Source organism: Orycteropus afer, unplaced genomic scaffold, assembly GCF_000298275.1.
Source record: "Orycteropus afer afer isolate SDZICR_OR568_19922 unplaced genomic scaffold, OryAfe1.0 scaffold00072, whole genome shotgun sequence".
Classification (NCBI taxonomy): Eukaryota; Metazoa; Chordata; class Mammalia; order Tubulidentata; family Orycteropodidae; genus Orycteropus; species Orycteropus afer.
Window position 1 is genome coordinate 7,318,310 of NW_006921659.1, and position 12,947 is coordinate 7,331,256.

At 37.4% G+C, this 12,947-nt stretch overlaps 1 protein-coding gene across 1 annotated transcript in view; it reads right to left on the reverse strand.

The window, feature by feature from the left end:
- Positions 1-1,478: 1,478 nt before the first annotated feature.
- The window catches only part of QRSL1 (glutaminyl-tRNA amidotransferase subunit QRSL1), a 37,013-nt gene continuing 25,544 nt past the window's right edge, over positions 1,479-12,947 (reverse strand). Inside the window, exons 8-11 of the mRNA XM_042780942.1 lie at positions 10,244-10,436; positions 9,613-9,730; positions 5,982-6,187; positions 1,479-1,699 (exon numbers count right to left, since the gene is read on the reverse strand). Coding sequence (XP_042636876.1) covers positions 1,479-1,699; positions 5,982-6,187; positions 9,613-9,730; positions 10,244-10,436 — 738 coding nt within the window. The remainder of the gene's footprint in view (positions 1,700-5,981; positions 6,188-9,612; positions 9,731-10,243; positions 10,437-12,947) is intronic.

Sequence of the window (12,947 nt, forward strand, 5' to 3'; positions counted from 1 at the left end):
TCAGAATACCTGTGGACTTGGCACATGAAGGTTTTATGTAAACTTTAACAGATTGAGTATTTGGGAATGAGAGGATCTCAGGCAGGAGAGAAAATTATTAATGGAAAGCAAAACTAATGTTTTAGTATGGTCTTATCATGTGCACACATAGGCAGGTAAAATTCCTGCAATACAACACTCTAGTGGTTCTGCTACTCCCTTTAGTTATTTCCTCTATGTATTTCATGTGTAGAAATTTTTTTATTAAACAAAGTGAATTTATTAAATAATAATTCAGCTTCCTCCTTTTCTTTACCAACAATGTGTAAGGGGCAATGAGAACTCCTGAATCAACATGAGGTAATGGAGACTCAATAGTGTTCTGGCAAAGACAAAGAAATCCAATGAAGAAGCTCTACAGTGGTAAAACTATGATTTTCCTTAGACTATTAATATTAAATATTGAACACAGAATACAGATTCCTACTACTATTCCTTTGGCCCAAGGGGCCCAAACAGAGAGCACCTGAAAAGAAAGGCAAAACAGGAAACTGAAGAATAGAGAATAGGGGTTACATCTCTGAGGCATCCTCAAATCTGTAAGTTTTCAAATTGTATGTTACTTGTGGACATACAACTTCTCTCCACTGAAACCACCTTTTCCATCCTCCAAGTTTCCAGTCCACTATGGTCTGTTAGGTTGTAACAAATGTTTCTATGGCATCAATTAGCTCATCTGCAATCAGTAAACAGGAGAATGAACTCAGTGTAACATAGAAGTTATTCTGGCTCCTAGGCAAGGGGTTCTGGAAAAGCAAAAGTAAAATTTTAACTTTCTGCAGGAAACAAGAAACATCTTCAGTAGCTTCAGCTCTATTTTTAAAGAAACAAGAGGAGCACCTGCACTGGGCTCCTCCCCAGAGAGACATCCTTCCAGTTTTGCATGACTCTGGGCGATGGCAGGTTGCACTTCCTCCTGGGCTCAGAGTTTCTCTTCTATCTGTGTTTGCCCAGTATCGAGAAGAAGCTAACATTTATACTTTACAGTTTTTGTGCATTTTTAACATCCCCTGAGGCTGAGTCCACCACACATTAAGCTGCTGCTTGCCTAGGCTGTCCAGCTTAGCTCTGGAGGCACCAATCACGGTTTTTGTAAGCACTTTGGTTACAAAAGGGCTCAAGTTTTGAGAAGTTTACCTCTAATTTTAATTTAATTTGATCATAAGCCCTGTTATTTTTCAATGTACCAGTTTTGTGGAATGCTTTCTTTTTCAGGAACATATATATTGTGTCACAGTAGAAACTGTACTTTTCAATTAGTGGATGCTTAATACATACGGACAGATTATAATTTTAACTTGTATCATAAGAATTTTACAAAGTGACTGCACATAATGACTATGTCAACAATGAACCCAATTACAAGAATTTAGCAAGATCATTTGATTTCATAAGTATAAAATCTCTCAGTCATTTTAACTTGTACAATGTTTTTATTACTACTGTTTTAGAGAAACAGAGGCTAACTTTTCATTTGCAGAAATTGCTGAGTAGTCATCCATTAGTTCTTGAAGTTGAATAATAGGAAACTGTACTTGTTTTTCAAACCATTTGGCAACTGTAAGAAGCTGCTGATCACAAAACACACGTCCAATAAATTGCAGCCCTATTGGCAATCCCTGGTTTGAGAGGGCCACAGGAACGCTTACTGCTGGCAATCCTGAGGAAAATAAAGAAACACATTAGTTGATTAATTTTCCATCCTAAGAGGCAAAGCCCTCATCCACTTCAAGAGTTAGTAGGTACAAGAAAGAATAAGGTTTAAAAAATAACCAAATATAATATTATCCTATATACACGCTTTGAATATTGTTTTTTTCACGTAATATATATCTTAGAAATCATTCTCCAACAGTTCACAGAGACCTTATTCATTCCTTTTTTAAAATTTTCAAACAGCTACATAGTGCTCTATTAGGTGATTGTACCATAATTTATTTAACTAGTTCTCTATGGTTGGGCATTTAGATGGTTTCCAATATTTAGCTATTTTACACAATGTTTCAATAAATAACCTGTGATATTCTTAGAAATTTCTCAGATGAAAAGGGATTGCTTCATTAAAGCATAAGTGCATATATAATGAGCTCTGGTGGCGTAGTACCTAAGGCATTTGACTGCTAACCAGACAGCTGGTGGTTCAAACCCACCAGCCACTCCTCAGAGGGAAGACTGGGAAATCTAGTTCCACAGAGATACCACCTTGGAAATGCAAGGAGGGGTTGCTATGAGTTGGATTTGACTCAAGGGCAGTGAGTTTGATTTTTTTGGTTTTCTGGAATTTGATATTGTCAAGATCCCATCATAAGAAGTTGTACCATTTTGAATTCCTACAAGCAAAATGACTTCTTTTTTTACAGCCTGGCCAGCAGAGCCTGTTCTGGAACTTTTGTGTTTTTGCTAATGTGTTAGGTGAGAAATAGGTAGCTCAAGCTAGTTTTAATTCCAGGCTTGGGGCAGAGAAAATACAAAATAAACCTGGAGCATTTGTTATGCCATAAAACAAGGAAGTTTTCAAAGATTAGTGGGGATAGGTCTAAAGGATACATACAACTTCATGCAACTCCTATTGGCCAAATTTGGAATAATTTGAACACCAAAAGCAAAATGTCAGTAATTGCTTATAGTCCATTAATTTCTTTTTAAACAGTAAACTCTTATTTAGAGAAACTGCTAGCTAATATATGTAGAAGGAATGACGGAATTAGAAAAGTTAGCATTTTTCAATTCCCTAGGTAGTAACTGAGTCAGGCAAGGATTGTCAGTGGAAACTAAAGCTGAGTACAACATTCCTGGGAATCAGGATATTCACATGCTCTTAAAGTTGTTGTTGTTGTTGTTGTGTGCCATTGAGTCCGACTCGACCCATAGCGACCCCTCCTCGGGTTTCCAAGGCAGTATCACTATGGAAGTAGATTGCCCAACCTTCCTTCCGAGGAGTGGCTGGTGGGTTTGAACCACCAACCTTCTGGTTAGCAGTCAAGTACCTTAGGCACTACGCTACAAATTGCTTATAAATGACACATACACACAAAAAATTGTTCCTTTTCAATAATAATAATTATGAAAAATCCAAGCAGTTACCTCCTTAAACAAGTAATTGACATTGTTTTCAAAAGTGGGAAAAACTGGTATTAACTGTTTCCTGATGGGAAAAGTATGTAGTATTTCTGTCAAAAATGTGTAACTCAACCTGGTCATGAAGAAATAGTGAGACAAATCCAGATTAGGAGTAGGACATTCAATAGGACAAGTGACTGGGACTTTTCATAAAAACCAAATGAAAAAAGGTGGGAAATTCCTTAGTAGAAACCATGAAATTCAGGAAAAAAGTAGCACAACATTTTTCAAGTGCTAAAGAAAAGGACTATCAAATCAGAATCCTATATGCAGCAGAAATATCCTTTAAAGATGAAAAGGAAATTAAGACATTCTCCAACAAAGGAAAGGTAAAATAACTTGTTGCCAGAAGACCCACCTAAAAAGAATAGCTAAAGGAAGTTTTCTAAACAGAAAAAAAAAAAAAAAAAGGATAAAAGAATCTTGGAACATCATTGTGAGGTGGTGGTGGTGCTGCTGTTAGGTGCTGTCGAGTCGTCTCCCACTCGCAGTGAGTGACCCTACGCACAGCAGAATGACGTGTGAGATGTAGAATCACTTTATGAAAAAGCAATCTGGCCTTTGTTCTTAATTTGTTCAAGCCTAACCAATACCAGGGGGTGAGTGGGGGTTGATCAGATGAAGAGGGACCTCCTGGGGGGCTGACACTGATGCAGCCTCATGAGGCATGATGTAATCTATCATGGCTACATGGTAAGGCTAATACGAGCCCTGAGGCCTAAGGTTCAGGGAAGCTGCTGCTGCTTTTTTTTGTGTGTGTGATTTGGGTGAATATTTACAGAGCACATTCACTTTCCATACAGCAGTTCACATACACTTTGTTTCATGACATTGACCACAATTTACCACAATGCAACAGCTCCCCTCCCACTTCCTCCTGATAATGACCTGTTCCCTGTGTCCATCCCTCCATGCACTCCTGCCCCGTGAACTGTCTCCTGATGCATAAGCAGCCCTTCTTTCTCCCATGATTGTTCTCTCCAAGAAGTGTATCTACCTCAGGTAAACACACTTGTTCAACTCATATGCCTGTCTTTTGCTTGGCTGGAAGCCACGGGTTTGGGTTCAATTCCAGACCTGAAGGGCAGCTAGGGGCCATAGTCTCAGTGGTTCCACCAGGCTCTATCAGACCAGCAAACATGGTCCTCCCCGAGACCTTTTTTTTTTTCTCCAAATGATTTTGAGTTTTGTTCCATATTGTCCTCCCTCTCAGAGAAGCGTCTTGGTTGGTAACCATGTATGGGAGAGGATAGCACATGCCTCTTTGGGACATGGAAGCTCTGGGCTGGGACCCAGCCCAGATCTCATCCTATGCATCTTTCTGTTTGTAATAAATCTGTAGCCATAATTGTAGTGCACTCCCCATGATCCTGTGAATTGTTCCTGTGAATTAAGAAACGTACAGGGGCAGTGAGAGCAAGCAGGGCCAGTATTCTGCCTATTTAGCAGTCTGAAAGAAGGTGTCCCTCCAACTTGTAAGCTCTTACCCAGCTCCTGGTGGCCAGGGTCTAAGAAAGAGAGAATGTGCCACTTGGATGGGTGATGACAAGAATGGAGAAGTGAGAAGGTTAGTACTGGATCCATTTCCATACTTTGATCATCTCTAGGCAGTTAGCAAAGAAGGTGGGATTTTCCCACTGTGCTGCTTGTTTAGTGCAACCATGAAGGAAGAATGAACACAAAAGGTAAAAATATGAGTAAACACAATAGGCTTTTCTTTCCTGTTGAGTTTTCTACATTATAGTAAAAGAAACATTACAACACAGTCGTATATGACTCTATAAAGATCAAAAGAACAATGAGAAGCTTGGGGGATTATTGAAGATTTTTAAAAAGATTCCATAGACAAATGTAAAACATATTACCTTGATTAGATTCTTGATCAAGTAAAAAGAAAACAACTGTAAAAAACATTTTTTGTCACAACTGAGAGAATTTGAATATAGATTATATTTGGATACAATTCTTGAATTAGTTTTCTTAGATGTGATAATGGAATTGTGGTTATGTAAGAGAATGTCCTTTTTCTTAGAGGTTTCATACTGAAGAATTTAGGGATAAAGTGTCTTTCGAATGATTCAGCTGAAAAATAAAAAAGTATGTGTGTGTGAGTGTGGAGAGAGAGTGAGCGAGAGATGGCAGAGAAAGCAAATGATCCAAATGTTAACAATGATGGATCCTGATGAAGGACATATGAATAACCATCACACTACTTTACAATTTTTCTACAGGTTTCAAAATTAAAAAATATAATGAGTGGATTGGTGCAGAATATGTATGTGTGTGAGTGTGCGCAAACTCATGTTGTTGTCATTGTTAGTGCCGTCGAGTCGGCTCTGACTCATAGCCACCCTATGAACGATAGAACAAAACACTGCCTGGTCCTGTGCCAGCCTCACAATCCTTGCTATACCTGACAATGTTTCAGGGCTATTCATAAAGTTTTCCAGCCATGTATCAGAGAGTGTTTCATGCTATTCATAGATTTTCACTGGTCAATTCTTTGAGAAGTGGATGGGTCTTTCCTTCCTCCGAGTCTGCCTTAGTCTGGAAGCTCCACTGAAACCTAACTACCATGGGTGACCCTGCTGGTATTTGAAATATATACGTATGTGTTCTATATATCAAGTAAAATTTGACCTATATACATATACATATGCACAGAAACACACACACACACACACACACACACAAACATTCCTAAGCGTTCCAAAAAGATAAGTTATTGCTTTTAGGAAACAGTATAGCTAGAGTATGAATTGAAAACCAGGGGCCTGCATATGAATTTGAAGAAAACCAGAACGTTTTTGAGGGATCCTCACCGGCCATATTTACTGCCTGTGTAAAAATATCATCCTGGGCACTTCGGGTTCTGTTGTCTTCTTTGATGAATTCCAAGTAGGGCACTGTCTCACTCAAAGTTGTGGGAGTTAGTAGAACATCAACTCCAGAGTTAAAAACATTCACAAAATCATTAGCAATGAGCCGTCTCACTTTCTGTGCTTTGATGAAATAATTCTCATAGTTTCTGTGGAAAAAAAATAAGATGATGTTTTAAGGGCTTTTGGTATTCTTTGAATCAATTCTCATACACTAGGCTTATTAAAGAACCACTGGATTCTTGGTCTTCATAAACAGACACCACTAAAATTCTTGTTATACATAAAAATAAGTTTGTTCAACTGTACTGTATCCTAAAGAATGTTTATCTAGAACATAATCAATCAATCAGAATTTACTACTAGATATACTTCAACACATATAAACAAAAAACACTAATACTTCCAGGTACCATCACTAAACTAATCAGGTGAGGAAAAGCAAACACACAGCACTTAAATGACTTTCGGAAGGTTACAAAGAAAAACAGGCAGTGGTAGAGGTAGAACTAGAACTTAGGTTACCAGATGCTCATTCCAATCCTCTTTCTATTATAATGTCTTATTTTATTGACACTAACACAGGTGCAATAAATATGTTCCCTATGTTCAAGAAGTAGAGAAGATGTAACATAATGAGGAAACTGAAGAGATAAAAAGACCTACTTCAGATTTCTAGAGATGAAAAATATATGAAATAAAAAATATAGTAGGTAGGGGTTGACAGCAGATTAACACAGCAGAAGAAAAGATCAGTAATTCTAAGGATAGTAACAGAAACTATCCAAAAGGGGGCATAGAGAGAAAAAAAAAAAGAAAGAAAGAAAAAGAAGGAGGCTTAGTGAGCTGTAGGACAAGGTCAAGCAGATTAATATGCTATATTATAAATGTTGTTGTTGTTGTTGTTATGTGCCGTCGAGTCGGACCCAACTCATAGCGACCCGTCCTTGGGTTTCCGAGACAGTATCACTACAGAAGTAGATTGCCCAACCTTCCTTTCGAGGAGTGGCTGGTGGGTTTGAACCACCAGTCTTCTGGTTAGCAGTCAAGTGCCTTAGGCACTATGCTACCAGAGCTCCATATTATAGATAGAATCCCAGAAGGATGTGCGGGAGGGATGGAAAAATATCTGAAGATGAAATGGCCAAAAATGTCTCAAATTTAATTAAAACTATAAACCTAAAAATCTAAGAAGCTCAACAAACGCTTAAGCAGAAGAAATATGCAGGAAAGCACACCAAAGCACATCATTGTCAAATTTCTGAAAACCAAAGATTAAAAAAAAAAATCTCAAAATAAGGCAGAGGCAAAAAGACACATTATAGACAAATGAATAGGATAAGAATTACCACAGACTTCTCAGAAACTATGCAAGCAGACTTCTCAGAAACTATGCAAGCCAGAAGACGATGGAACATCTTTAAAGAACTGAAAGAAAAACTATTAACCTAGAATTTTATACTAAGTAAAAATATCTTTAAAAATTAAAGTCAAAATAAAAACTCTTCATGAAATCAAATGCTGAAAGAACTTGTTGCCAACAGACTTGTACTACAAGAAATATTAGAGGAAGCTATTTAGGCAGAAATATATATGTATAATAAAAGACTATTTTCCATCATTTTAAAGCTCTTTAAGAGAAATTTTATTGTTTAAAGAAAACACAAACAAAGGCAGAAAAAGGAGTTAAAAGAAACAAAGAAAGATGATACAAAAATAAATATTAAGATGTGACACATCAATGTCACATCTGTGAGGTAGATTTCAATATGGTTCTGAAGTAAACACCAATTGAAATTTAACTCTAGATTCCTAATTAAATAATTTTTTAAACAAATAATAATAGAAGAATGACAAAATTCTAAATGGAGGTATCACATGAATAAAAATATTCAGATATTATTTTACAATTCCTGGCATATAATTTGAGATTTTAAGATTAAAATAAAAAAGTATTCCAAACTCCATTTTTTCTATCACCTTTGTCCAACCCCTCAGAAAGCAAATAAACAAGCTAACAAACCTCTTCCAAAACAAACAAACAAAAAACTTGATCCAAGTTAGGACTAACTCAGAGGCTAGGGATACCATTAAGAATTCTCATTTCCTTTTCTCAATATCCCAAACCAATGGTGATGGAAGACACTTTCAGACTTCTCTTCTTCAATTTCTTTTTCCTTTTTTAAAAATAACATTGTATTTTTGGTGAAGGTTAGGTTTCCATTCAACAATTCCTACACAAGTTGTTCAGTGACATTGGTTACATTCTTCACCATGTGTCAACATTCTCATTATTTCTGTTCTGGTTCTTTCATTTCCCCTCAATTTCTTTCTTTGCTGTTACAATGATCGATATATTTTGTCAACTTGTGCTCTAAGGTATACAATATGATTCTTGTCAGTAATATTTAGCAAATGTAACATCTTTGGCTTACTAAAATTATATTTCCTTTTCCTACTCTTAAGTCATTTCAAATGTCTGTTCAATAAAGAAAACGATCTTTTAATATAAAATGTAATCAAATACTATTTTTGGAAAAAACAATCCTATTGACCCTGAGGCGATGCACAGATGAATAAAACGATTTCTGCCCTTGAGGGCATGAAGAAAACCTCCAGGAAGCTTCTCCTTACAATAACCACTCTTGTCCTCTTAGACAAACTTGGTGGTAGGGGAGAGGAATGGTATCCAGAAGATTATAAATCAATTTACATAGCAGCAACCCAAGTAGGAGTCAAGTTAATTTAGCATTCTTTTTTTCTTTCTTATTGTGCTTTGGGTGCAAATTTACAAACCAGATTTTATATTCAACTGTTCACGCACATTTGATTTCACTGCCCCAATTACCATCCTCAACCATAAAAAACTCTCCTCCCTTCTCCTCCCTGTAACTACCCCCTTCCTGTTCCCTTATGATGCATTCCGGTCTGTCCAGCTTTCCCTCTAACGCTCCTTTGGTGTCTCAAGTCTGACTCACTTCCCTAGGAGGTATCTCCCTGGGCTAGGTGTTCTGCATTAGCATTCTTTCTTGGAGCACATGGATATGTAATGCAAGTAAACTAAGTTTACTAACTGCATGACTCAAGAAACATCCTGCTTAAGGCTCCCAAACAAAAATCCAGTGTATCAATACTCAAAAACCCAAAACCAAACCCACTGCCACCAAGTCAATTCCAACTCACAGTGAACCTATAGGACAGGGCAGAACTGCCCCATAGCATTTACAAGGCTGTAAATCTTTACAGAAGGAGATTGCCACACCTTTGTTTTACACAGCAGCTGGTGGGTCCACTCTGCCACCAGGACTCCTCCAATAATAGCCAGGGGAAGAAGCTACAATCCTCTAGGGCTTCCGGCTTAGTTTGTACTAATCACTTAAATAGAGTATCAATGTTGTTTTTGTTTTTGCACAAGCAGGAAACAAAGGTGACATAAATAGGTCCTTTCTAATTCAAATTAAATAGAATTTTGCTTCTTTAGCAAATATCTCAATTTATAATACCCGATAGTCAGGCTAGCATTTTACTCTTAAGGTTTTAAGAAAATGGAAAATTCCTAAACTAATTATCTTACTTTTTTAATAAGAAAAAGTTTCCTGAGAGAATTCTTCCTCTCACCACATCATTGAACCCTTCTCGTCTGGTTGCAGCATACATAGCTTCAGTAGACACATTAATGTCACATCTGTGACCTGAAAACAAACAACAACAAAAAAAAAGGGACAAATTTTACTTGAAAAGAAAGCAAAGTTCTGGCTGATAACCGGGTCTAGATTCACATTTGTGAGCAGTTCTAGAATCTTGGGATAATCCGTCTCCTTCGTCTGCCTTATGACACACTGATTAGTCAGGAATCAGAGAAAGAAAAAATCAGCCAGGAAAGAAACTTCATTTATTCCCTCCCTCATTCATTTAAACATGTATTAAGCTCCTACCAGGCACTACGTCAGAATGGCTGAGTATACAAAGATAATACATTATTATCCCTTCAAGAAATTCATAGTCCAGAGTGGTGAATTGAACACACACATATTTATGATGAATACTTAAGTATAGTGCTAAACTGACAAAGGTAAAATGATCACTGATTTATTTTTATGAATCATTAGCATTATCTCAGACAATAGTTTTCTTGCCACTAACAAGTGAACCTTTTAAATGTTTGAGGCAACTAGTTTAAGAAATCAAAAACACAGTCATCTTACCATATTCTAGTCCATCAAATCTTGCCATATTTGATGCCACTTCTGATGTGCACAATACATGGTAGCAAACAATTGAATAACTCGTGTGAGGCAAGGACACTTCAATTACTTTGGCCCCCTCCGATTCAAAGAGGTCAGCAGCTTTGGTCCAGAGAGATTGTACTTCACTTGATAACTCTGGTACAAGATATTCCTTATAGGGAAAAGTCAAGATGAAGGATTTAGAACATCTACATAGATGATTTTACAAAAATCTGTACTCTAGAACCTTTGGCAATACATTAGGAAAACGGATTAAATTGTTGGTAGGTAGCTAGAAAGACTGAACCCATTTGGGTTAATGTAGAGAATATCTACCATCACAGTACTTTTCTGAGAATTTTATTATAGTAGCATAAAAAAAATTTCTAGTATAACATCCGACTCATAGTGACCCTCTTTGGATTTCTGAGGTGGTAAATCTTTACGGAACTACATTGCCCAGTCTTCCTTCTGTGGAGTGGCTGGCAGGTTTGAACCACCAACCTGTGGTTAGAAGTCAAATGCCCGAGGCACTATGCCACCAGAGCTCCTAATATTACATGCTTTACTATCATATTAGGAAACAAATTCAGAAAGGTTTAGTGACCAGGTCATGTTTTAAGGATGGAAATCACTTTATTTACTGACATTCAGAAGAAATGTCAGATAACTGTCTAATGATCTAACCATTATTATACACTAATGATGTATTCAAGGTCATATTTTGGCTCTTGTGGATTTGTTTTAATTGTACTCAGCTTTAACTTGAACTTGCATATGAGCAGTTGATGGTTTGTTCCATAGCCAGCCTTCTAGACTTGTTTTGGCTGAAGATATTGAGCACCGTCAGAGATGCACTGAATGCCAATGACCAAAAAGCAGAGAAATTGTAGGATGACATCAAGAACATCATCCATGATGAAAGCAAAATGTCATTAAAAATACAGGAAAGGAAGAAAAACTACAATGGATGTCAGAAGAGACTCTGAAACTTGCCTTTGAACGGACAGTAGCTAAAGCAAATGGAAGAAATTACAAGATAAAAGAGCTGAACAGAAGAGCAGCTTGAAAAACAGTCAATTATTATAATGAAATGTGCAAAGACCTGGAGTTAGAACACCAAAAAGGAAAAGAACACATTCTGCATTTCTCAAGCTGAAAGAACTAGGAAAAAATTCAAGCTTTGAGTTGCAATATTGGAAGATTCTATGGGCAAAATATTGACTGATGTAGGAAATATCAAAAGAAGATGGAAGGAATACACAAGATGGCTGGACCAAAAAGAATTGGTTCATATTCATCCATTGCAGGAGGTGGCATATGATCAAGAACCAATGGTACTAAAGGAAGAAGTCAAAAATGCACTGAGGGAATTGGTGAAAAACAAGACTCCAGAAATTGACGCACTGCCCATTGAGATGTTTCAGTAAATGGATGCCATGCTGAAGGCACTTACACGTCTATGCCAAGAAATTTGGAAGACAGTCACCTGGCCAACTGACTGGAAGAGATCCATATTTATACCCATTCCAAAGAAAGGTGATCCCACAGAATGTGGAAATTATCGAACAATATCATTAATATCACACGCAAGTAAAATCTTGTTGAAGATAATTCAAAAATGGTTGCCCCAGTATGCTGATAGAGAACTTCCAGAAATGCATGCTGGATTCAGAAGAGGATGTGGAATGACAGCTATCATTGCTGATGTCTGATGGGTCTTGGCTGAAAGCAAAGAATACCAGAAAGATGTTTGTTTGCACTTTATTGACTATGCAAAAGCATTCAGTTGTGTGGATCAAACAAATCATGGGTAACATTGAGAAGAGTGGGAATTCCAGAACACTTAATTGAGCTCATGAGGAACTTGCACATAGACCATGAGGCTGTCATTTGAACAGAACAAGGGGATACTACATGGTTTAAAATCAGGAAAAGAGTGCGTAAGGGTTGCATCATTTCACCATACTTATTCAATCTGTTTGCTGAAAAAATAATCAAAGAAGCTGGACTATATGAAGAAGAGCATAGCATTAGGATTGGAGGAAGACTCATTACCAACTTGTGATATGCAGATGACACAATTTTACTTGCTGAAAGTAAGAATGACTTGAAGCACTTACTGATGAAGGTCAAAGACTACAGTCTGCAGTATGGATTACATCTCAACATAAAGAAAATGAAAATCCTCACAACTGGACCAATAAGCAGCAGTGTGATAAATGGAGAAAGGACTGACGTTGTCAAAGATTTCTTATTACTTGGTTCCCCAATCAACACCAATGGAAGCAGCAGTCAAGACATCAGACGATGTACTGCATTGGGCAAATCTGCTGCACAAGACCTCTTTAATGTGCTGAAGAGCAAAGATGTCTCTTTGAAGACTAGGGTGGGCCTAACCCAAGCCATGGTATTTTCAGTCACCTTATATGCATGTGAAAGCTGGACAATGAGTAAGGAACACTGAAGAAGAGTGGATGCTTTTGAGTTGTAGTGTGGGCAAAGAATACTGAAAGTACCATGGACTGCCAAAAGAACTAACAAATCTGTCCTGGAAGAAGTGCAGCTGGAATGTTCCTTGGAAGTGAGAATGGCCAGATTTCATCTGATCTACTTTGGTCATGTCAGAAAAGACCATTCCCTAGAGAAGGATATCATGCTTGGTAAAGTGGAGGGTCAATGA